Here is a 26,289-nt window from a genome sequence, read left to right as displayed (position 1 = left end):
CATACACCATCTTAAATTCTCACATATTAATGAAACCTCTTTCCATAAGGAAACAAATACAACTGAAGGGTTCTCTAACAGGTCCAAGCGTTGTAAGCACGTTCCCTGCAGGTCTTGCCCTCTCCCCTACCCTCTCCTTTACTAAACTCTTAGATGACATTCCTAAAGCTAGCCACCAAGGGCTGCTCCCTTATTTGGCTACTTCTTTACGCTTGACTGAAACTCCAAGGTCCAGCACTCAAAACTCATTATTCAGCTACACTGGCTGATGTGTCCATTCGGGAATTAACAACTCACTCTAGCACAGATTTCCCCTTTTCTCAAAAAAAAACAAAAACAAAAACAAAAACAAAAAACAAAAAACAAAAAACAAAAAACAAAAAACAAAAAACAAAAAACAAAAAAACACCCCTGCAGAGACACCTACTGCTGTCTTTGCCTGATCCAGAGACAACCCCACTCACACCCATGCTTGTCCCCTCTAGGGTAATAAAATCTTTGTCTTGCGAAGTTGGTGTCTGAGTACTGTTCCTTCAATAGTCACACATTTTTCTCTCAACTTTAAGATCAAGTGCTTTAACGAGTAATGGCAAATTCCCCAAGACACCCCCCTGCTGCTGCTGCTGCTGCTGCTGCTGCTGGTGGTGGTAAAGCCATGAGGTGCAGCGTTCCTCTCTCTGAGCGAGCTTGCTCCCATTGCCCGTCTGTTCTCCTGTGAGTAAGATAACTTTGACACTAACTCATTATGATTATTTTTTCAGCACAGTTTAAGAATCTGGGCTGCAGCCTGGCAGTGGTGGGGCATGCCTTTAATCCCAGCACTCAGGAGACAGAGACAAGAAGATCTCTGTGAGTTTGAGGCCAGCCTGGTCTACAGAATGAGTTTCAGGACAGCCAGAGCTATGTGGGAAAACCCTGTCTCAAAAAAAAGACAGGATTGACTCTGGGCATCACTGTCATAAACAAAGTTACTAATACTGTGGTGAACACCAGGACCAAAAGCAAGTTGGGGGAAGAAAGGATTTATTTGGTTTACAATTCTACATTGTAGTCCATCACTGAGAGAAGTCAGGACAGGAACTCAAATGGGCGGGAACCTGGAGGCAGGAGCTTCTGCGCATCCCCTGGCTTGTCTCCATGGTTTGCTCTGCCTTCCTTCTTAAAGAACCCAGAACAGCAGCCTGCAGTTGTGCCACCCACAGTGGGCTGTGCACTCCCACATCAATCACTAATTTCAAATGCTCCACAGGCTTGCATACAGTCCAGTCTTACAGAGGCTGTTTGCTCTAATGGGGTTCCCTCCTCTCAGATGACTCTAGCCTCTATCAAGTTGACATGAAATTAGCCAGCACAATAATCGTTAAATATTGTCACAATATTTGACTATTGTCGACTCCTCATATGGTCCTGGGAATACAAAGTTACACGACTAGCCATTAACGGGCTTATTAACTTAACACATGAAAGTGTATTAAGAGACCAGTATCTGAGAGGCTACATAGTAGATGAAAAGAAGAGGAAATCATACACAGACTAAGGTGCTAAGCAAGAAACAGATACTGTGCTTGGAGGACTGGGCCCTCTGGATATTCTGGTGAATCAGATGCAGTTTCACAAGGGACAATGATGCCCTAACCCCACAGGGTCTTCTCTAGGGGCCTTGGTAATGGAGTTCATTAGAATTCTCAAGAGTGATGCCAAATGCCTCACACATGTAGCCTAAATGGGTCAGTTCACAGTGTCCAGGAACACGTACTCAGCATCGCACACGTCGTTATGCTATGCTGCAATGCGTTACGTTACCGAATATGCCACATCTTATGATTAAAATGTACAACAGAGGACCCCGGGAGACGTTGCGTAACCAGGAACCGACTCACAAAGCAACACCACCGCCCGCCCGGCTCCCCAAGACAGACGCGTCGGAGAGGCGGGGTTTCCGCTTCCGGAGGCGGATTGTTGACGCCCGCTGCTGCTGTGGTGGCGACGGAATAGTTGGGGAGGGGCTGACGAGGGCGGGCGACGGCGCAGTGACAGGCAGCGCGGAGGGTGCCTCCGGGGCGACGATGGCAGAGGGGCCCGATGAAGCCCGGAGCCGCCCCCCCGGGCAGGACAGCGGCGGCGGGGACCACGAGCCGGTCCCTTCCGGGCCAGGCTCTCCCGCCGCCGCCGCCCCCCGGCCCCCGGCCCTCGCGACCGTCGCCTCGGCCGTCTCGGAGCCGGAGCCGCAGTGCGAGCTCCGGAAGCGCCGGGAGACGAGCGCAGAGCCTCAGGAGCCGGGGGGCTGCGAGGCCTCGGACGGGCCGGGGCGGCTGAGCGCGCGCGAGTACTCGCGGCAGGTGCACGAATGGCTCTGGCAGTCCTACTGCGGCTACCTCACCTGGCACAGCGGCCTGGCCGCCCTGCCCGCCTACTGCGGCCCGCCGCCCGCCGCCCCTCAGCCCGCAGTGCCCCCGCCGCCCCCGCCGCCGCCGCCGCCCCCGCCGCAGCTCGCGTACTACAACCCCTTCTACTTCCTGAGCGCTGCGGGGCCCGGGCCGGGGGCGGCCACGGGCGGCGCCACCCCGACTGCGGTCGCGGGCCTCACGGCCCGGGCCCCGCACGTGCAGGCCTCTGCCCGGGCAGCCCCTGGGACCAGGGTGGGCTCTGCAGCCCCGGCACGGACGGCCAGCGACACCGGGCGGCAGGCAGGTGAGAACGGACTTGGCGTGGGTGGGTCGGCTGTAGGAGGGTAGAGTAGAGGATTATAGTCGTCTGCCTCCGCTTTGGGGGCTTGGGTCCGTCTGGGGGCTCGCGGACCTTTTTTAAATTACTGCTACTCCTACCGCTATTATTTTGGAAGGATCTCACCCCGTGGTCTAGGCTAACCTTAACTCAATATAGACCAGGCTAGCCTCAAACTTGGAATAAGACTTCTGTGCAGCCTACAGGATCTTACAGGTCTGTGCTAGCCAGAGGGGTCTCTTGAAGGATCGTTGGGCACTTATGCTCGATCTTCAAATATGTAACTGGGGAGCTGCTACTACCATTGACAGTTCCCACATACATCAGCTATGGTTTGCCCAGGTCCTAAGTTCTAAAAACGTACTGTGAGGCAATGCAAACTGTTTTTCCCTTAAGACCTGGCACTACCAGTAGATTCCCTTATTCCTGACACTAGTCCTTCTTAAGTGTAGAGACATATGCTTATCAAACCATCCTCTCGGTAATCTCCAGGCTCTGGACAGATCCAAAGCTAAACTTAGGTGGCAAGCCCACTATTGGAGGATCGAGATTAGAATACTAGAAATCACCAAGACTTGGGCTGTGTAAAGACCAGTGGACCTGAAAGGTGATTGACATGATTACAAATCGAGTAGAGAGCATTGACTGGGCCCAAGCCTATTGATCTTGACTATCATCTAGTAAATGATAATGTATAGTAACTAAAGTCTTAGCAAACTGTAGGAAAATTTGCAGCCACTTTTCTGAGTCTGGAGCCGGAATGCTATGATTATTGACACAGCTCACCATGTCCAGCTCATTATTAGATATCCTAGAAACATGTTCTCTTGATGGGATAATTGCCATTGGCCAATGTAAAGCTGTAATTTTTAAAAGTTGGACCTTGGCTTTACTTTGCCCCTTCATTATCTGGCCTGGTTTTTTTCCTTAAGGAATTATATATATGAGTACATTGTCCCTGTCTTCAGACACCAAAGAGGGCGTCAGATCCCATTACAGATGGTTGAGAGCCACCGTGTAGTTGCTGGGATTTGAACTTAAGACCTCTAGAAGAGCAGTCAGTGCTCTTAACCACTGAGCCATCTCTCCAAGCCCCAGCTTGGTTCTTAAACTTGTGTGATTCATTTTTCTTTTGCTTTCCAATTTACAGGTAGAGAGTATGTCATTCCATCCTTGGCCCACAGATTTATGGCAGAGATGGTGGACTTCTTTATTCTCTTCTTTATAAAAGCAACCATTGTCTTGAGCATCATGCATCTCAGTGGAATAAAGTAAGTTAAGAAATCACAGAAAGTCTGGAGCTGCTACTTGGGAATCTTGTTTTGTAAATTCTGTACATGCTCCTGAGTAACTCTGGGTAATGGATGACCAAGACCAAGATTGCTCTATGAAATCTTTACCAGTTGTATCTGTTCCTTATTTGCTGTTAACACCACCTCGGGCCCTTGATGGGTGTTAGGTGGTTCCTGCCTGTCCCACCCCCCTACACAGCCTTTATTTTTTTACACTTATTTGGAGGTCAGAAGACAGTTGCAGAACTTGACCTCTCCAGCCTAACATTCTGCTGTAGTTTCTATTGACAAGATAAAGTCTGAATTTCATCACATGGTTTAACAGATGCCCACATTCTTAATCATAGTCTCCTCACACGGTGAAATTGAGCCCTATCACTTGCTCCAAGGCTTTCTCTCCTACCTGGAGCTTCTTCCCACTTCTTGGTCTGGCTGGTTTCTCTTCATTCTTTGTATTGTGAATATAAGAATGTCATTTCTGAGAAGGCTGTGCAAGAGTCAGTATAACTGGTCTATTTTCTGTGCTGCTCTGGTTGGCATCCTGGTTTATTTTTGTTCTATTTTCCTTGCTAGGTTAGAATTTCAGTGAAAGCTGACCCTTTTAGTATCTCCTTGCTATGCTACTCTTCCCTCTGATGCAGTGATAAACACCATGGTCAAGGTTGCAAGGAAAGGGTTTATTCCATCTTACAGCTTGTAGTCCATCACTAAGGGAAGTCAGGGTGGGAACCTGAAGACAGGAACTGATTCAGAGACCATGGAGAACTGCTCTTCATGGCTTTCTCAGCCTGCTTTTCTTATAGCACCCAGGACCACCAGCCCAGGTGTGGCACCACCCAGTGTGCTAGGCTCTTCCCACATCAATCAAATCCTTAATTGGGGTTTCCCAATTAAAACTGAGTTTACAAACCAGTCACCATCATATCATTAGGGCTGGCATCTTATTTGCTGTGCAGTATTCTACCACTGAGTTACAACTTTGAGCCATGCTTTTGCTTTTACTTACTTAGAAACTTATTGCTATTTGTTTAATAAAGTAATGGATATTTTGTGCTCTTTGTTGGTCAGAGACTAACAGCTTAGAATTTCATTTAAATTTTATGACCTAATTATGGGAAAATGATACAGCTGACCTAGGAACTAAGTCCTTATAACCCAAGGCTTCTTTTTGTGCAGGGACATCTCTAAGTTTGCCATGCACTATATAATAGAAGAGATTGATGAAGACACATCGATGGAAGACCTGCAGAAAATGATGATTGTTGCACTTATATACAGGCTGTTAGTTTGTTTCTATGAGGTAAGCTGCTGACTAGAGCAAGTAACTGTTTTAATGGCATTTTAAATTATCTACTAGAAAAAATTGACAATTTACTAATTTCTTAAACATCTTTTTATAGTTGTTCAAGTTAAAAAAAAAAAGCCCTAAGTACTAAATTTTGAAACAAAGATGTCTTGTTATACATTTCAGTTTTAGAAATAAAATTTCATTCATAAACAGATTTTGGTTCAAAGATATGCATTATGGCTGTTTGTATGTACGTATATGTATGTATGCTACATGCATGCATGTAAGCAAGCAAGCCCATTGAGCTATATTCAAGTCTCTTTTCTTTATGAGAATCTCAGTGAATTCTGGTGGCAGATCTTGAAAGTGGTTGGACTTCTTGCATCTCAGCTCACACAGTAGTTGGGATGGCAGATCTTGTGCAACCAGATCCACCCTTTATTTATTGTTTTGTTTGCTGAGACAGGGCCTAAAATAACCAAGGGTGATTTCAAACTTGCCAGTCATCTTTCCAGTCTCTGGAGTTCCAAGACAGCATGTGCTAAGCCAGCTTAAATGGTTAAGTTTCTAGTGTTCTATGTAATTAGCACATCCAATGTAACTTTCTTTATAGCCCTGTTGAGCTTGAAATTCACTGTGTATGCCAGGCTGACTTTGAACTCACAGAAATCCCAAGTGCTGGGACTAAAGAAAGGTGTGTGCCACCATACCTGGCCCTCCCTACATGTCATTCTTATAAAGCATGAAGTTATTAGAAAAACTTTTAAACTCTTTAAAATTGGCATAATTATTTTCAAATTATCCTTTTGTTCTTAGATAATTTGCATATGGGGAGCAGGGGGAGCTACCCCAGGAAAGTTCCTGCTAGGGCTTCGAGTTGTGACATGTGATACGTCAGTACTCATTGCTCCAAGTCGGGTTTTAGTGATTCCTTCCTCAAATGTTAGCATCACAACGTAAGTCCTTTCCTTAGCTTAATCTACTTTATACTTGCAAAAATATAGTTGTCATCTTGGTGTCTTAAATTTGTGAAAGTGAACTGAACTTTTTGCATTCTCGGGATCTTTCATACATTTCCTCAGAATGAGTCCTGTATTAAGTGGCACAAGATTGTGTTCAATATGCCCAAAATTACAGGTCTGATAGTGTTTTAATTTTCTTCATCATAGCATACACTGTAATCATACTGACTTAGAAATTTATGAGCCTGTCTTTCCCATGTTACCTTTGACATACATTTTCAAAATGATTTTTATGAAATATGTCACAATATTTGGGTGTTCTTAGTGCTCTGCCTAGCTTTATTCTCTGGCCCTGTGGACTTACCTAGTCTCAAGCCACTTTGATACCACATTCCCCATCCAATGGTGCACTGCCTCCACCTAATGCCCACAGTTCACTGCTGGCCACTGAGGGCGCAGTGGTGATGGAAGCTAGGGAGGTGAGTGAACAGTGACAGTTGAATCAAACAGAAATAGCTGTAATGGTACAGGAATGAATCTGGGAGAATAAAACCAAGAAGCAGGCTAGATTTTGCTGACATGTGCAGATTGCCCTGCAACGTTGATGTTTTAAATTCTGGCTATTTAATGAGTCAATAATGGTTAGTGTTTATTGAGCACTTCTCAGATACCAGGCACTTTAGTAACTTAATAAACAGCATTTTAATCTCATTTTCACAGTTGTGGAGCACAACCAGTAATCAGAAACCAACTGGTCTGGATTCAGAGTCCACACAGTTGGCCACTGACAGGCAGGAATCTAACATTGTTAGGGTAATTCATTTTGAGCTACTGTTGAAAGCTTCTTTTAATTGCTGGAGCCCATACAGGAACTGATTATGTTTCCGGTAAGATAGAAAGTAGGACTGCAGTAAGTATACTCAGTTCAGAAGATTCTAGAAACCCATGGGAATCCATGGAAAAGGTAAGCAAAGAGATGTTATTTTCTTCTGACAAAATAAAAAGTACTGTTGTGCTGTTTCCTCATTGGCTTAGATGTTCCTCACTGCCATGCATCAAAGCTCTAGTCTCTACGTCGCTTTCTTTAGACTAGAATGGATAGTTCAACTGTATTGTTTGAGAACATGTCAGGAAAGAGTGAACCGTGCTCTGAATGCTGTAGACAAGATACCTAGTCAGCCATGACTGATAGAGCCTGACTTGCTACTTCTGCTTGTTTCCTTTAGGTCCACCATACGAGCTTTGATCAAGAATTTTTCTATTGCTTCTTTTTTCCCTGCTTTCATCACACTGCTGTTTTTTCAGCATAATCGAACAGCCTATGACATTGTAGCAGGAACCATTGTGGTAAAAAGAAATGGGGTCAGATGATGCCCCAGAACCCTGAATTCCACTCTTAGGAATAATGACAAGACTAAATTATGTATCAAGGCCATCATTATCTCTGGGTTACATTAATTGATGATTTAAAAATTAAAGCAGTCACTCCGGTGTTATGCAGGGGACTGTTCTGAAAGTGTTGACTGTACTTGAATGTCAAGTAACTTTTCCAGAAAGAAAAACTATTAAATTTAAGTGTTAAATATTTATAGGACAACAAAGCAAATAGGTTCGTAATCAATACATATTTTAACAAGTACATACTTTAACATTTAAGATAACCAAAATTTGCTGGAAGCATTTTCAGCTTTCAATTCTCTAAATCAAAACTTTACAATTTTAATTTTGGCTTATCCTAGAGTGATTAATATCCAATTGTGTTTTATAAACACCTACAAAACTCCCACAACTCTTCATACAGAAGCTGCTTTTGGTGAGCATCAACTCAACAACCTACTTAATCCATGGCAGGTGTTGGGGGGAAAGGGCTAGTGAGGAAGGCCTAGGAGGCCCCTCACCCCACACTTCCAGGATATTCTAGAGTTCACTTCGGTAGTGGTGGGATATTTCAGCTTTCTTACTGCTTATGTATTTGGAGGCAAGAGTTTCATGATGATGAAAATATACTGAGTCATATCATTGATATTTTTAAAAGGTAAGTTAGTGATTGCCTTCTTTGGGGGGAGGGGGAATAATGGGGAATTTTCATTGTAAATTCAGCTTAGAATTCATGTGCCCTAAAGTCCAACTATAAATATGCAGGAGGAATATCCATCAAACATTCCCAGTATGTGCTGTCCAGTGTTCTGAATTTACCTGTAGATTCTATTTATGTACAGTAAATTCCTAAGGCACTTCTGTATTCTATACAGTTCCATAGCTGTCAAAACACCAAGGTGTTAGACTATATTTTATGAATAACTTAAATACTAGCAGCAGCCTGTGAAATATTAGCAGTTTTCCTATTATGAATTGTTCTCTCTAAAACAAGGCAGCATATCATCTTTGAACTTTATTCTAGCTTCTTTAAGCTCATTTTGGCCTATTAGAGATGAGATTTGGGGGAGGGGGGGTGTTAAAGCAAAAACTTTGTGTACTGTCATTGTACTTTGCTCTGTTGGTGAAACATTGGGTTTATGTCTTTGTGCTTTTGTTTTGTCAGTTAGCTAGCTGTACCAAAATGTTAGTTTAAAACTTTACTTACTCTTGTATAGGATTTTCCCGAGAAACACTAAATTGTATTGCACAAGAGATCTTTGTTCCTGAGTTTTAAATATCAAGAGGAAGCCATGTGTTGTCATTACTGCAGGCTATTCTTTGACATTTAAAACTGAAACCACTTTTGATGTCTAGATACTTTTAAGAATCTCCTAAGAGCTCATTGTTAACCATGGTTTCTCAAAATAATTTTATTTAAATACAAATTCACAGAAAGCCTATTTGTCAAGAGCAGTACAGAGAGCATGTGATTGTGACTCTGCCAAGACTTTAAAGCTCTTCAAACTCTTACACTACAAGTCGGGAGGCTGGTGTCACTGATGAGAGAATACATGTTGAAATGTGCTTCACCCACACAGCTCTGAAGTATCTGTTGTTTCTACTAAGTTATCACTGAGGATATTTTTATTTTTACAGTAAAATAAACAATAGTTAAAATTTGTTAGACAAGTTCTTTAGATCTAGCTGTGGATTCAAGTTGTGCCATATAAGATGTAAGATAAAAGTATTGCTTTGAATACAGTAGAACCTCGATCTGTTATAAGGAGAAAAGGGACATTTTTCCAGCCTCCTTTACAGAATATGAGTGCATTCATTTACGGAAATACTAATTTCCTGTGTCAAAGTATAATTCTCCTGCTGAAGCTGTATCCTAAAAGGGCAAGATGAAGTTCAGAAATGAAGATATTCTTTAATGAGCATGCCCTAAGCTCAAACCTTGGGACTGGAGTCTTGTTGATGCATTGCCATCCAGTCTGAACAACTGGCAAGTGATTTAGGCAATGAGTAAGTCTCAGTTTTCATCACTGAGCATGTCTGGAGTGGCTAGATCTTGAAAGGATATCCTACAGTCTAGGTGACAGCATGATGACAAACCTCAGTATTGATATGACCATACACACATGCTACTTATTTGACAGTGCTCATTGCTTAGCTCTGCCTACAAAGCATTTACCTAGTTGCCCATGCCTCAAAACTGAGTCTTCAAAGGATCTTAAAAGCCTTTTACCTTTAAAAGAACATGCTCATATCAGTGACCTGTTTCTGGCAAAGGGAAGGAGTTTTTTGCATTTGCAACTTGGGCTTCTGAAGGAAGATAGGGCATTAAACTTTCTCATCTCTTTGAAGATGATGCCTAGATTAACAGTATTCCTAAACTCTGACAAGTACTGGTTCAGCTCCTTGCCATCCTCCATCCACATAACCAAAGACCAAAGTCCTTACTCGTGCCTGGGTGAAGGTCCTCATTTTGACTGATATGTGTAGATTTCCTTGTAGTTCACTATAGGGGGGCTTGCCCTGCAAACAGTATCTACTGGCCCACCTATAAATAAAACAGCATTCTATTTTTAATATTTGTATGTCACCAGTTTGTATTTTGTGTCTCAATAAATACTTATGTCAAAGTCAACAGTGTTGTCTGTGCCTCTTTCTACAGATAGAGCAGTGTACTAAACTATGTTCTTTAACAGGGCTGGAGCTGTGGTTCAGTGATAGAACACTTTGCCTAGCATATGTAAAACCCTGCAGTATCCGAATACCTAAGTTACCTACACATGAGCTCAGCTTCATGTTAAATTCACTTAGAGCTGTGAGCCATTAAAACAATATATGACTAAAATTTAAAACTGCCTTTCCTCAAGGGCAGTTGTAAAGCCAGAACTCGGGAGGCTGACATAGGAATATTGCTGTAAATTTAATGCCAGCCTGGATGACAGTGCAGGATCCTTTCTTTAGGAATTAAACCATGTGTGTGCAAACTTTAATGCAGCCTGATCTGAGTGTTGCTCTGGACAATTTACTAGTCTAAGCTAAGCTACCAACTACATATTTGGGGGATACAATGGATTTTAGAGGAATAAAAGGCAAGAGTGGAGGGAACACCGCTCCATATTACAAAGAAATAAGGGTTATGACTAACTTGGTTATATAGTTGCTATCTATAAGATCTACAACAACCTTATTTCTCAATGTTACTATAGCAAATTAGTTTCCATTGCACAAGCTACCCTATATAAAATTTCCACTATATCAGTTCTTACCCTCAATGATTTCAATTGAATTTCAAGTTTTTTACGAACCCTGGGAGGGACATGCTAAATATGAAAACACATTCTTCCCAGGCTAAATCTTTACTGTTAAAAATCAGTTTTACTTCCAAGTGGTAAAATGATAGTTATGTTAATTTTCAACATTTGCAACAACAAAAAGACCTTTAGTTGTCTGAATTATACTTAATTATTATTAAGGCCTGATACTGTAATTGGTACAACCAACCTAGCACTTACTGCTTAAAATGACATTCCCAGACCTGAATGCATTAAGTGACTTGAGGCACCTTTGTTAATGCAGCCTTGACTGCTATCCAATCTCCAAGTGCTGTCAATCTCTGGGAATAAATCCTAGAACATACATTTATACATTCCACTAATAAGAACTCTCAAGCCCACTCAATCCAATGAAGAGTTACCTCTGCTGGGCCTGGGGAAGGACAGGCCCAGAGCCACACACATTTAGCAAGGAACCTAGAAGTACGCCCAAGAATCAAGTCTCAAAATCTGGAGAACCAAAATATCACCAATTTCAATATAAACCAGCAGAAGTATGGTAACCTGCTCTAAACATGCACACACAAAGGAATACTAAAATGAAGCAAAACTATTTTCTATACATTTTACAGAAAAGGCACATGCCCTTATTAAGCCCCAATTATTTGGACATAGAAAATGGCTAAGGACTGGCCTACAAAGTGGGTAAGACAAGTTTCCAGCATTTTCTTCCAGCATTCACAAACATTCATCCAAACAGGCTAAGTGTCAGGTATACATTATTAAATAAAATATTAGAAACATAAAAAGTTCTACCCTCATATCAATGTGATGATAGCCTAAGATAGTAAGAAAAATATCTTTTCATAAGGACAAGCATTAGAAATTCTCAATGTAACCTCAACCAGCCTGAAGTTGGCAAATTAAGTACAAACTTAACAATTGCCAATCCTAATTAAGGACAAAAGTATAAAGCATTGCTCCAAAGTCTTTCCTGGGCCTTAAGTAAGCTAAAAGTCTAGTCATACAAATAACATAGTAAAAGACCTATTAGTTTTATAAACTGTTGGGAGTACCTGAGGCATATTATCACCCAATCGTTGTCTAGACACCTACCAAGGAAGCTAGAAGTACAAACAGAAAGGGTTTTACGTTTATTTTCAAAATTTAAAGGGAAAATATACGTGCAAATTAAGTAAAGACAGCAGCAGGCAGAAAGGAGGGGCTCTTCTGTGTTCTGCAAGCTCCAATAACTCTTGGCCCTTACACCTGATACATACCCTTAGAATTTCTAATCAACCACCCTTCCCATTAATATTGTGTGCCTTCACTATGAAAACTGTTAACAAAACTTGCTTCATAAAGTTTTATTGATGGCATTTATCCCATGGTTTAACATGTTAATTATACTGTAATAAACATGGCTTTAATATTAAACTTTTTCCTTATTATCCAAAGTCACCACAGTCCATTTTAGTAAATATAAAAATATATGCTTAATACTTTGTACAATACTGGTTTTTGGTCCAAACAAAACTGGATCAGAAAAGCCAATAAATTCAACTTTAAGAATCCCCAATTTTTTTTTTAAAGATTTCCAAATGGATTTAGGCAACTTTGAATAATGGGATTTACATAATAAAATCTGAGACACGACTAAACAAACAACAAAAATATGTCTAACATAAAATTAAAATTTCAAGTTCACAGATTTATGTTATGCCAAAAGTACAGAAACAAAATTGTATTTACATAAGTCTCATAATAAAATAATGAAAAAGGCAAGACAGTCGATAGAATGAAAATATAGAAATAGCATATACTTATTAAGTGGAGAATGAACTAGATCTAACAAGTCCTTAGGATGGACCATTCTTTAATCAGGCTTTCTCTATCAGAATTTTTCTGTGCACAATACATCCAACTTATTCACTTCACACATACACCACCACAAACTCCGCATAGAAATCATTCATTTCAATGTCCTCTAATCTATACAGGATTCTAATCTATACAGAATTCCCCAGATATAATTACAATTTCAATGCGCTCCATTAACGCTTTATCAATGCACATAGCGGTGCAGACAGGTTCTATACAAAGCCATTCACCGTGCAGGCTCTATTCCTGGGTATAGCCAGACTATGCCAATCAGTGAATAATGTGCTGGATCATAAAATGTTTCTGCTGAGGAGTCAGTCAGTCACCAGTCTAGCTATTATTTTCAAAAGAGAATGGGTTATGGGGACGGGACTTCCGTGAAAAAAAAAAAAAAAAAGAGGACAATTCCAAAATTAAAGAAGTCCTTAGGCAGATCTGACTTCAGATAAGCCCAGCATGTAGTACAATCCAGTATCTGAAAGCAGGGCACCAGCTGTTGATAAAACTGTTGGGTATAACACCTTTGTGACCTTTATTTTCTGCGTCTAACAGCAGTCTTTATCTTGCGACCAGAAACTGAAGTTCCGGAAGAAGAGAACATATTTTTCCCATTTGACCTGTGAAAATAAGGACATTACAATGTTACACAATGCCCCAGACAAACAGAGGACTCATATCATTTAAAATGACCAGCAACAAGGTGGAGAGGAGAGTTGAGGAAAATGTTATTATAACTTGCTGCTTTTGTCTCAGATTATAAAATAACCCACCGCCATTTACAATGTCATACACTAGGTTTATTATTAGTTTATTATGCAAACTAAATTACTACATTCTGATTTACTTTTAGAAGCAGACAGATACATGCCTTTACCAATGTAAATTCTCAATGAAATAATCTTACCCCACTGTAAATGATGCTGGAGACTGACTGAATGAAAAGCCCCCTGAACCTGAGGGCTGGGCTGAGGCTGCAGGCGTGCTGGGACTTGCACCAAATGTGAACACTCCTGATGGATTATTATTTGTGAAGTTGAAATTTGTAGTGCTGCTACCAAATTGGAAAACCGAACCTATACAAATTAAGCAGAAATATCCCATTAATGACAGTGTTGTTTAGGATTGACTCTGACCTGGACATATTGAACATGGGTAAATTAAGACCTTGGCCAGGCATGGTGGAGCACACCTCTAGTCCCAGCGCTCAGGATGCAGAGAGGAAAGAATCTCTGAGTTCAAGGCCAGTCTAGATCTACAGACTGTTTCAGGCCAGCCAGAGCTGCCACAGAATAGGAGAAATTTTGGAGAACACATAGCTACACAAGAATAGAAGATGAACCTTACAAACCACTAATGGAACAAAACTAAGGGACAAAATACTTACAATAGAATTTACAAAAATGTAAAGTGCATAGTATCCAAATAAGATAATTGTCATCCAGCAGACAGTATGTGATATATGCCAGCAAAGGAAGTTTGTTCTAAAATGTGAGGCATACCTTCCCATTCAGTGATTCCACAGCAGAATGCATAACCAAGACCTTGGGCTACTCTCCCAAAGATCAGTAACCTCAACTCAGTAAAGAGTAAGATAGCATTTCCTAATAGCCAAACTAACTCAAAGACAGGCAAAAGAATAGGCTGCCATTCAGTGACTAACTCTGCGGCACTGACAAAAATTTAAGAGCTAAAGAAGCAAGGTTTACAGCAAGAGTCTACTTATATAGATAAGTATCAGGCAAAACGTTATTTTCTAGAGGTATCAGTAAACTTGAGAATCCAACGGACAGAGAATGGTAGTCACCCTTAGAATAAACAAAGCACACCGTGGTCAGTAAGGCCTCTAGCTGTCTGTACACATATCCAACCTTCCACTCTATCATGCTTTGTATCTTTTCATGAGTCCATAGTTCTATTAGAACAATAGTCAATTTTGAGAGAACATAGCATTAAAATATAGTGCTATCAGTTGCATTTCAAAAGTCATCACACCTTCTTCAAAAGACACACAGAGAGGGAAGACTAGCAGCATTATCCAAGTGCTGTGAGAACTCAGAATAAAGTTTAACTTCCCAAAAGAAAATCAATAAAGCCACTCCATAGCAGGCTAGAGTGAAACGGGGTTGAACACAACCCATACCTAAATCAATAAGAAACATTTTAAAGATAGTTTAATGCCATCAAATACAGTTGACTGAAACTCTGCAATGTTCATAAGTAAATGTAAAACATAATCCATGGTTGTGTGAAGTATAAAACATTAAAAATTAAAGCATACACATAGTTTTCAAAGTACAAAGAAAAAATACTATTTTAAGACACCAGACTGTAAGTATAGATATCAAGTATCATATAAACTTACCGGCACTGGCTGTCCCAGAGCCAAATGCAGATTGACTAGGCTGCTGTCCAAACACAGGAGGTTGGCTGCTGCTTGACACTGTCCCAAATGTAGGTGGTGGTACAGGCTGAGAACCAGCAGAAAATATCGCTGTTGAAGACGATATAGAGCCAAAGCTTGGGGGGTTAGGCTGGCTGGCACCTTGACTTTGTCCAAATGTTGGAGTCTGGTTAGCACCAAATGCTGGACTGGCAGATGGTGCTGAATGTCCAGTGCCAAACACAAAGGAGGATCCTGGAGGCCAAGAAACACTTAAATCAACTTCAAGGTTTATAGTAGATGCCCCTTGAGAAACTTCTGCAAACCCACACATTTCAAGCCACTTTCACACTCATCTTGATTACAACTAGACTAGAACAATGACACTATTTACTAAACATACACTGTTTAATAAAACCTTCAATTAACACAACTTTTCATCTTTGCAACCAACAATCTTTTACTAGGAAGAGGGGTGTACTCAGACAAGGTCTAACATTATTCCTCGGGCTAGTCTGGAACTCATTAGCTTAAACTCAACAATTTTTTCTAAAATGATTTATCTCAAAGACTTTCTATGAATAATTGTATAAACATACAGCACATACAATCACTATTACTATCTGGCTGCTTATAAATTTGAAATTTCAAAAAAGGCAACTAGGAAATTTTATATATTCTTCCTAAAATCAGAAAATACTGTTCTTAAGAATAAAATATATTCAACCTGAAGTAAAATGCAAATTTTTCCGCAGGTGAAAACTTATATAACTTGGAGGCACACTGCAACTGGCAATTCAGCAAAACCAATTCAACTACAAAACCTATTTTTCCCTCCTAGCACAAAAGTACCTGAAGAGCTTGACGTGGTTGTAGCCCCAAAAGTGAACCCAGAAGATACAGTACTATTACTACTGGCTCCTGTCCCAAATACAAACGGAGAGGCAGCTGAGGCAGCACTGGACGTGGTGGCTGGCTTGCTATCTTGAGGAAATAGCAAAGACTGAGATGTACTGGATTCGGCAGAGTTACCGAAGGCAGAACTGCTGACTGGATTGCTGGCTTGTCCAAACACAAAGGCTGCCACAGGCGGGTTGGAGGAAGAGGTGGAACTACCAAATATGCCACCACTGGATGAAGTGGCCGGTGCACTTGAACTAGAGGAGCTACTGTTCAAGAAGCTAAAAACTGGCTTTGCTGCACCTTGATCTGCAAAACAATTGAGAAACAAACATAAATCCATAAACTATGATTATTTTTATATAGTCTCATCAAATAAATCAGTTCTTTGCAATGTCAAAAGTATTTATCTTTTATGGTGTATGGATTTTCTCTTAACACAAAGACCTTTAGCATTCAAATAAAATGTCCTGTTACTATGTGCATAAATTTAATGTAAAATACATACTGCCTCACATCAAAATCTAGCTTGATATTGTATTCAGAAACCAAATCAGATAGTAAAAGTTGGGTACATTTCTATGTGTCTAACTGCGCTGTGGTTTGTGTCACATTAAAGTAGAAGCGCCCTGACTTCAATTTATCCACATGAACAAATCAACAATCTCATCATGTTGACTGGACTTGAGCATGTGCCAAGTCCTGCTAACCAATACACAATGTCAGCATAGACTGCTAATAGTGCCTGCCTTTCTTCTCACATTCCTTGTGCATTTACTTTCACCTACAAAAGTTCATAGGCAGCTTAGAGCTTGACAACATCCACAAAAATTAAGAACTGAAATGAAGGGAACAGAAGAAATGTTTTCCCCCAGGAATGAGTTTTTTCTTTACTCTTACAATTACTCATCATTACAGCCATTACAAATTAGAAAACACAGGACTTATTTATGCTATATAACTACTGATTGTTGATTTGAAGAAAAGTTTCTGATTTTTACAATAATCATGAATTTATACCACCTGTGTCAAACTTCCTTTTCTACTTTCTTAGTATTTCAGCTCGAATGCTACAGACTAGATGGGATGGGCAACTGCTTTCTATAGGTAGTAAGATTTCATGATCAAAGCTGGTTACAATATTTCATTTTTTCCCCTACTTCAAATAATAGGTAGTTTTAATTCTTAATTTTTTGTAGGTTGTTTTCAAATTTACAAGTAAATATTGAATATGAAAAAAACTGCTCATGGTTATGTGAATTTCCCATTTAGGGGTTCACTGAGTGCTTCAAAGGTATTTAATAATAAAGTGTCAAAGTTACAAACTTTGCATGTCTGAAAATAGCGATATTTTGCTTTTATGTCTGATCGAATTTTTCTAGTTACAAAATGGCTCAAGGTTATTTCATTTATAGGGTAATGTTTTGTGCTGAGGATCAAACCCAGAACTTTGGAGAATGTTTTCTCTATCTCTAAATTAATGCCCAGCTCAGTCACCTTTCTATTTTGACAAGTCTTTTTAAATTTAATTCTTACCTGAATGTATGTAGGCATCAAATACCCCCTGGAGCTGGAATTATAGGAGGTTATGAGCTATCTAAAATAGGTATTGGGCCTCAAACTTGTATCCTCTTCAAAGAGCAGTATGGATAACTGCTGAGCCCATCACTCCAGCCTCAGTGTCTTATTTTATATGCAGAAAATCATCCTGTAAATTTTCTAATATTTCCCTATACCATTCTCATTATCTAAGTTAATTCAATTACAAAAGCACTTTACAGATGCAACTGTCCATCCTTACTGCTCTGGGAAACCTCATTACAATAATCAGACCAGACAAGGCTCATCCCACTACTCCATCAACCAAAAAACTTTACGTCAACCAACTACTTTTTAATGGGGTTGTTCCCTGACCTCTATTTTAGTTTTCAAATGTTCCTGTTTTCCTAGATTTTAATTCTATTTGTTGCCAATGTTCCTTATGTGTTTGATGACTCATTATTCATAATTTGTAAATAAAAATTTACCTAAAACATTTTCCCTGACAGTATGCATCAATTATAATTATATAATGTCCAAAGGACAGAAAGACACATATAATGTGCCTCATTGTGTTTCCATTACAGCTGTATTTCTCAAAATTAGATCTGTAGGTATCCCATCAGAATCACGAGAATTTCGTTCTATTAACAGAAAAGCCCGAGTGAGCTCTTAAGAGCTTGAAAACCACTCCTTGACCTCCTGCATTTGTTAAGGTATCAAATACAACTTGGAAAAAAAAAGTTACTATTTACCAGTTGTTGTATTGGTCTGATTTCCAAAAGCAAAAGTAGCCTTGGCTAGCTGATCAGACTCCTTCACAGATGGTTTCGCCACACTGAAACTGAATGTCGGCTTAGAGGAACTCGAACTCTCATCTTTGGTTTGCTCTGAGTTTCCAAAGGAAAATACTGGTTGACACTTTGGCTCCTCGTTGTCGGCTTTCTTTCCAAATACCAAAGAAGTAGAAGTAACAGGTTCTTGCTGTTTCTCCTCTGTCCTTCCCAAAACAAACATTGAGGCAGATGGCAAAGAAGCAGGTTCCACTTTACCAAATGTGAACCCACCCTTGGTAGCAGATGCATCTTCTTTCTTTGCTTCTGTTGTCTTGTATGTGAAAGGAGTCACTGAGACACTCTTTGTGTCTACAGTTCCAAAGGTGAAGCCGCTCTTGTTCTCTGAGGTCACTGTAGTGTCAATAGCAGCATTAGGGGGGTTATTAACACCTGCACCAAAGCTAAAGCCTGTAGATGAAGATTTAGGCAGATCCTCTTTCTTTTCTTGTTGCCCAAGAGTAGATGCCCCAAACTGAAATGGAGCTGAAGAAGCTGCGTTGCTTAAGCCAGAAGAAGGTCCAAACTGAAAATTATCATTCTTGCTGTCATTTTTAATTTCTTCAGGTTTAGAATCAGATAACACTCCAAATTTAAAATCTCCAGTTGGTTTAGAAAATTTAAAGTTTGAATTCATGGTGTTTGTAGACCCAGAGTCAGATGAAGTGCCTAATTTGAATCCTCCCTGATCTCCAAATTTAAAATTTCCAGTGCTTGTAAAAGTTTGAGAAAGCCCAGAAGAGGATGATGGAATACCAAATTTGAAGGCTGAGGGTGCTGGATTTAAAGATGAAGATGTCCCAAAGCCTTCAAAAATAGAAAACACACAAAATGACACATCAAATTAATGAGTTTATCCTTGTTACAAATTTAACCCTTGCAAACTACAGTTCATAGGACAACTCTGAAAAGGCCTATGCCACTTTCCCTCATTAGACCGTAAAGTCAAGAAAGGCAATAGAACCTGTGCTGTAAAGATACTGGGAGCAGTAGGTACTTCCCTATCCTGTAGATGGAGATCTAAATCAACATCAAAACTGTTGAGATAGAGTCATCCGATTTTTTTTTTCAAAAATTAATCACACATACTTTAACTCTGCAATTTTAAAGTTTAGATATGTTTTAATATAAATTCAGACACACAAAATACTATGAGATACAGGTAGCTATAAACAAAGAATAAAAAACAAAAAGATGACAAAAAAAAAATCCACGATAAAAACCAGAGGGCTGGAAAGATGGCTGATCTTCCAGATCCTGAGTTCAATTCCCAGCAACCACATGGTGGCTCACAACCAGTAATGAAATCTGATGCCCTCTTCTGGTGTTTCTCAAGACAGCAATAGTGTACTCATATATAATAAATAAATCTTTAAAAAAAAAAAAAGAAAAGCAGGGCAGTGGTGGCACACGCCTTTAATCCCAGCACTTGGGAGGCAGAGGCAGGCAGATTTCTGAGTTTGAAGCCAGCCTGGTCTATAGAGTGAGTTACAGGAAAGTCAGGGCTACACAGAGAAACCCTGTCTGGGGGGGGGTTGGGGGGGGGTGGGGGAAGAACCTTGTGTTTTAAAAAATTTTTTTTTAAAAACCCAGAACAGAAAGGATAGGCAACATTCCTGACAAGAAAGAAAGCAATCAGAATACCTAGAATGGCAGTGTGTGCTTAGGATGGGACAGGCATAAAGTACCTTCAGAAGGTATACCATGTAGTAACCATAGTTACTACCTTTGCGGAAAGATTAAACATTGGGGGGGGGGGGCGGGCCAACAGAGACAAGATAAATTGTCCTTGTAACTCTTAATCACAATTCATTTTTAAATATTGTGACTATACTGACAGAAGCATTTAAAAATATTTAGCATTAATGAAATGAAGCAATAACATTACAGTGATTAAGACCAAAGTCTATTTCCTTGGTGCTTTTCTGTTGCTAAAGAAACTGAGTATGAAGCACCTGACTGGTTCAAAACAAGGACTATTAGATGGATGTCGAGAAGACAGGCCCACGATACTCGCCCATAAATGAAAGCAAAGAACAGCCAAGCTTTTCAATGAGCTTTCATCCTCAGAGAAACCATCAATCACATTAACCATGTAGACTTACAAAAATTTGGCAGGTCAAAGCTATTAATGTTTGATTTTTGATTTGTAAAGGTCAAAGGCCACTTAAGTCTGGGATAAATTACAAAATAAAGCTTAGTATATAAAACATTCTTGCATCTTGAAAGCTAATTCCATTCAGAGTTTTCCTGATCGTCAAATCTAAAATTTCTAAAATACTTGCTCTTTCCTAAGTTTTCCAATGGTTAAAGGAACTCAAATGGGGTTGTCAGAAGACTCAGAAATACCAGCATATATATTTAGCATTAATAACCATGTAAGGTTCTTCCTTTATATTTATATAGTGAAATAGTAAAAGAGCTGGACTTTTGGGTTAAAGAATTGTTGGATGGTGAAAAGGTTTGTGCCACCATGCTTGCTAAGTGTTCTCTTTTGCTCAGCCATACTCAGACACTAGATGTCTTTTACAATTAGGTCCTAAGGGTGTAAGTTCTCAGTCATGTTAAGAGTCAAGTTCATACTTAAACCTGAAAACTGAGTAACAAAGAAGTTCCTTATTCAGATACATAGAGGGCATCCTGATGATGAAAGCCTAATTTGATTTTACCATCATTCACAAGTAACAGTTTAAAAAAAAAAAAAAAAAAAACCCAATGACTAGGTCTCATTTTATATAATTATTCAGAGAATACCTTAAAAACCAAACCTGCCCATACACGTTTTACTTCAACTAGGAACTAGAGGTGTTCTTTACCATAGCCTTACCTTTAAATTCAGACTTTGTGCCTGGCTTTGCACTTTCACAAGCTATGCACTTAGTAGAGTCTGCTTTATTTTGCACTAGGCACACTTCACAGTCCCAGCTTCCTTCAGGCTTTTTAAACTTGTCCAATCCTAAACAGCCTCCAGAAGACAGAGAGACGGGGACAGGGCTGCTGCTTGAAGCAGATACCAAACCTAAAAGCAATGAGGAAACGAATGAAATTTTTAAATTTATACTACCATCTTAATAACACCACTGACTGAACATTTTCAAATTTCATTAACCCTTTCCACACACACACACACACACACACACACAGAGAGACAGAGAGACAGACAGAGAGAGAGAGAGAGAGAGAGAGAATGGCTTAGATGAAGGGCTTTCATAACAAACAAGAGAACCACATTTGAGACCCCTGAGAACTCATGTAAATGCTGGTTGGACACAGACCATCTTCAATTCTAGCCTTGGAAGATGAAGGGGAGACAAGGACTCCTTAGAGCAAGCTAGCTAGCAAGCATGTTATCAAGAAATCAAGGTAATGACTCAGTCTTTGGGTAGAACCAGCATCAGCAAGCTCTGGATTTCCCTGAGATCCTGTGCCCAAATATAAGGTAGAGAGAGCCAATTACTAGTCCTTTAACATCAGGCCTTCAAAATTATACAGGTCCATATACATGAATACCCCCTCCACATACACATGAAAAGGGTGTTGAGGGGAGGTGGGATATCATTCTAATAAATTGAGGCTCAATAAATCAAGTGCATGCTTTGCTAGAACAAAACACTAAGCTTGATTTCCAGTAGCCACATTTTAAAAGAAAATTTGAAAAATTAAGGGTTATAAGACTAAATTGTTGCTGTGTTTGGAGGAACATGGCCTTTATTCTGAGCACTGCAGGAAACAGAGGCTAGCAGATTTCTGTGAGTTTCAAGGCCAGTCTGACCTATGCTACAAGTTTCAGGCCAGCCAGGGCCACACAGTAAGACTTATGTCAAAGAATGACTAAATTGTCCTTTTCAGATATCCTAATTTCTTCAACTATTACAGAATTCTAAAATACAAGCTATAAATTTCAGGTAATCCAAAAAATACACAGTCATATACATTGTCAATTTCAAAGTAGTTACCTCTGTCTTAGAAAATTTTTTCAATAGAAATAATCTACTTTATAATTCAGCCCCATACTTACTACTTTTACACATTCCTGCTAGACTCTATATCACATAAAGATCACTAAAATGGTGTGAAACATGTATGTTCCTGGTCTAAAAGGGGAAAAATATAAACAAACTGATGGTAACACATCAGTAAGTGATTGATCATAATCGTGCAAAGGAGAAACACAGCAAGGTACAAGAAGAAATCAAGGTAATGCCTCAGTCTTTAGGCAAAACCAGCATGTCTGTGGAGGAGTGGCACAGGAAGAATGAATAGGCAAGGTGTGGTGTGTGAAACAGAGTTCAGATTGAGCCATTTATTCTTGGAGTCCCTAAATGGTCACTACCTGTTCTATTCCTCTCCTAGTTACAGGAACAATCTCTGCATTTTAAGTATGTTCTTTTATTTTACCAGCAAATTTTGTGTCTGGTGTCCGTTGTTGGTCCATTACTAATCTGACAAGGTCATATCACGTGATGGCTTTAAGTACCAGTGTAACCATTTCCTCATCTCTACCTGCAACCCATATTTTCTTGTTCTTTAGACAGTTGTCTATTTTCTATCACTGTCTGATCCTTACTGCTATTTTTGAGTCTTATTTCATTTTTTGAGAATTTGATGAGTACAATGTGTTTTCATCATATCTCTCCTTCCGCTCCAATGCCTTCCATGACCCCCACCTACCTTTCAAAATTCATGTCCTCTTCTATAGTTTCAAAGATGTATGTAAAACATACTAAGTAAGTATTTCCCACACGTACAAGATTGTAGACTAACCAATTGGGCATGAGTAGCCCATCAGAGAGTTCAAACCTGAAGAAAACTTAAGTAACCCTCCCTCAGCAGTCATTAGTATCAATGAGAGTTCATTAGTACAACTTCCCTATCACGTCCAGAAGAAACTATTTTACAGTATTCTGTTCTTTTGTCTGAATGAAACACTTGGCCTAGTCATTTTCTTCAAATGTTATTCTGGTCTGATTAATCCAAGATCAATGTTTGATGCTATATAGACCCTTAAGGTACCAGAACTCAGTCTGGAGTGCCTTCCTCAATTCACTCAACTCACATCTATTCCTATGACTTCAAATATCAAACTATGTCCTATGATCCCCTAAAATCTGTAGTTCACCCCTAAGGGTCTTTGGATACATCCCTATGATGTATCCTCAAATACATATCTGAATGTCAATTTAGCAATTTGGAATTTGTCATTAACAATGCATAGTTCTAAATCCTCCCTCATTATTCAACTCCACCATCTGATTCTTTATCACCATTATCTCCCATTTATTATACAAACTTCCAAAGCTGTCCTTACAAATTCTGCTGACTTGAATTCTTCTACACTGTTCACAATCATTCCTAATTCTAATTCTAGGGGATCTGATACCCTGTCTGACCTTCATGGGTGTCAAGCACACTTATGGCAATATACATACATATGTACTACCCATAAATACAGGCAAAATACTCATACATAAAATGAATAAATATATAAATAAACTTGAAAAAGTACAATTTGAGCTTTAAAATATGGCTCAGCAGTTAAGAGCATTTGCTGCTCTTGCAGAATGGATTAATTTCAAAACACAATCTAACTGCAGTCCTAGGGATTCCAATACCCTCTCTTTCTGGCTTCTACAGGCTAATTAACACACATGTGCTCATACACAGATGTACATACACATACCAAAAAGACTTTTCCACCCAAAAATAAAATGAGAGCTGGAGGCAGAGGCAAGTGACTTCTGGTTCCAGACCAAGTTTGGTATATAGTTGTATCTATATCTCTATCAAGTTCCATGGCCACAAGGCTTATTATATAGACCCTTCCTGAAAACTAGGAAGAAAAATATTAAAATTTGACCAAATCATCTGTTTGCTAACAGGGCATTGCACCCAGAAAAAAGCTGGTGGTTTTTTCATACTAATTCGTTGAATTCCTTTGCTCCCGAATAATTTACTTCCTGGTTCAAAATTTCATTTAACATCTGAGAACTCAGAATTCTAGTTCCCTCCATGCTTTTTTTCTGAGGTGAGAAGACAGTGCCAGATGAAGAGAGTCAAATATTTTGGAATGAGGATTCTGAGACCTCACTTTTAATGCCAGAACAAATTAGAAATACCCATAGCTAATGTAACAAAAATAAGGAGTTTTAACTCCTGAGATAAACTTGCTATTTGCTATCCCGTATTACTATACACTTCTAAAACAAACTTAAAAATAAATCTGCCAGGCTGGAGAGATGGTTCAGCAGTTAAGAGCACTGACTGCTCTTCCAAAGGTCCTGAGTTCAAATCCCAGCAACCACATGGTGGATCACAGCCATCTGTACAACTCCAGTGTACTCATATACATAAAATAAAAAAGTAAAAATAAACAAATCTGCCGTAATTATTCTTTTAAAAAAAGAGAATTTCAAACCAAATTCCATTTTTATAACTAAGTTAAGTGGTTTTCACCAATAATTAAATTATATTCATTAGACAGCACATGGTTACAAGATGGCACCAATAATCTTCAGAAAAACAGACACTAGCTTACAGCATGACTGCCTACCTCTTCAAGAACCCCCTGGGAATGACCAACCATCCTCATTTCCACATAGACAAAAGGAGACACCAAATGAAGGTCTAAGAAAGACTGAACCATTGAGTTTTCAGTACTTCATTTGTTAATTTGTTAATATCAATTATCACAAAAAAAAAAAAAACATCTCTAATAACACTACACAGAAATAGAAGGCATAGAGCCGGGGTGGGGGTGGGGGTGGTGGTGGCGCACACCTTTGATCCCAGCACTTGGGAGGCAGAGGCAGGCAGATTTCTGAGTTCAAGGCCAGCCTGGTCTACAAAGTGAGTTCCAGGACAGCCAGGGCTATACAGAGAAACCCTGTCTCGCCTATTTTAAGTGAACAAGTAGTCTAAGTCTAATCAAGAGCTGTAAACCACAAGATAGTTTTTAAAGAATTAAGACAGAAGAAATGCTCATTTGGAACCATTTAAAACACCAGGATTCATGTTAGCTGTTTCATAGTTCAATGTTCTACCAAAGTAATAAGTAAAACTATTTCATACAGCCATAAAACATACCTGGTTTCTCAGATGTACAGGAGACACATCTGTTATCTTCTGCCTTATTACAAACACAGCAGACTGGACACTCCCAAGATCCTACGGGCCTTTTGAATTTATCTCCAAATCCTAGAGTGCCAGTGGTCACAGTGGTAGAAGAGGAAGCAGTCACAGGACTTTCTGAAGCCACTGTCAATGTAAGGACTCTCTTCACACCAGTGCCAGGTTTGGGTGTTTCACAGGCTACACATTTTACTGCTTCGGGCTTATTTTGCACTAAACAGGTATCACAATCCCAAGTTCCTATTGCTGGTTTAAATTTATCTCCAAAGCCTGTCCCTGATGTTGAAGCTGGTTTGTCACTTTTGCTTGGTGTCCCAATTCCAGTCTGTTTAGCAGTGTCTTTCAGTGGCAGTTTTGCTGCTTGACAGGCTATACACTTATTGTCTGTGACTTTGTTCTGGAGTAGACATGTGTCACACTGCCATGATGATCCAGCTTTTAAACTTTCTCCAAACTCAATTCCACTAGAAGAAAAAGTACTTATTGCTGGTCTTGTATAAACTATTGAGCTTGTAGTAGTGGGTTGAAGAGCAGGAGAATCAACCTTTGGTGACATAAAACCTACAGTGGAAAAAGAGAAGAATGTTCCTCTAAAACAAGGCAGTGGAGCTAATCAAATCATTAATTACAACATTATTGAGGGCTTACGCATGGGGGGGGTTACATTATTATCAGGTTAATACAATCTGAGAATGATTAAGGTTTTTTTAAAAATT

The 26,289-nt window shown here is 39.7% G+C and overlaps 2 protein-coding genes across 4 annotated transcripts in view; one reads left to right on the top strand and one right to left on the bottom strand.

Annotated features, from left to right (window-relative positions):
* The first annotated feature begins 1,946 nt into the window (after nt 1–1,946).
* Nucleotides 1,947–10,275, top strand: Fam8a1 (family with sequence similarity 8 member A1). Of its 2 annotated transcripts, XM_052156726.1 has the most exons (5): nt 1,947–2,691; nt 3,875–3,995; nt 5,193–5,316; nt 6,121–6,260; nt 7,493–10,275. In XM_052156726.1, the coding sequence occupies exons 1-5, from the start codon at nt 2,067–2,069 to the stop codon at nt 7,635–7,637; spliced, it is 1,155 nt and encodes a 384-aa protein (XP_052012686.1). In that variant the 5' UTR covers nt 1,947–2,066; the 3' UTR covers nt 7,638–10,275. The 2 variants fall into 2 exon arrangements, with proteins under 2 accessions (XP_052012686.1, XP_052012687.1); XM_052156727.1 differs by lacking the exon at nt 6,121–6,260.
* A 2,898-nt stretch (nt 10,276–13,173) lies between these two features.
* Nup153 (nucleoporin 153) overlaps nt 13,174–26,289 on the bottom strand; it is a 53,895-nt gene continuing 40,779 nt past the window's right edge. For both annotated transcript variants that reach the window (XM_052156723.1, XM_052156724.1), the window contains 7 exons: nt 25,529–26,134; nt 21,273–21,464; nt 18,368–19,252; nt 16,026–16,382; nt 15,156–15,428; nt 13,698–13,866; nt 13,174–13,410 (listed from right to left, as the gene is read on the bottom strand). In XM_052156723.1, the coding sequence (XP_052012683.1) occupies nt 13,326–13,410; nt 13,698–13,866; nt 15,156–15,428; nt 16,026–16,382; nt 18,368–19,252; nt 21,273–21,464; nt 25,529–26,134 (2,567 nt within the window). In that variant the 3' untranslated portion in view covers nt 13,174–13,325. The remainder of the gene's footprint in view (nt 13,411–13,697; nt 13,867–15,155; nt 15,429–16,025; nt 16,383–18,367; nt 19,253–21,272; nt 21,465–25,528; nt 26,135–26,289) is intronic.

Source organism: Apodemus sylvaticus, chromosome 14 (assembly GCF_947179515.1).
Source record: "Apodemus sylvaticus chromosome 14, mApoSyl1.1, whole genome shotgun sequence".
In the NCBI taxonomy this organism is placed as follows: domain Eukaryota; kingdom Metazoa; phylum Chordata; class Mammalia; order Rodentia; family Muridae; genus Apodemus; species Apodemus sylvaticus.
This window is presented reverse-complemented; position numbering and strand designations above follow the sequence as displayed.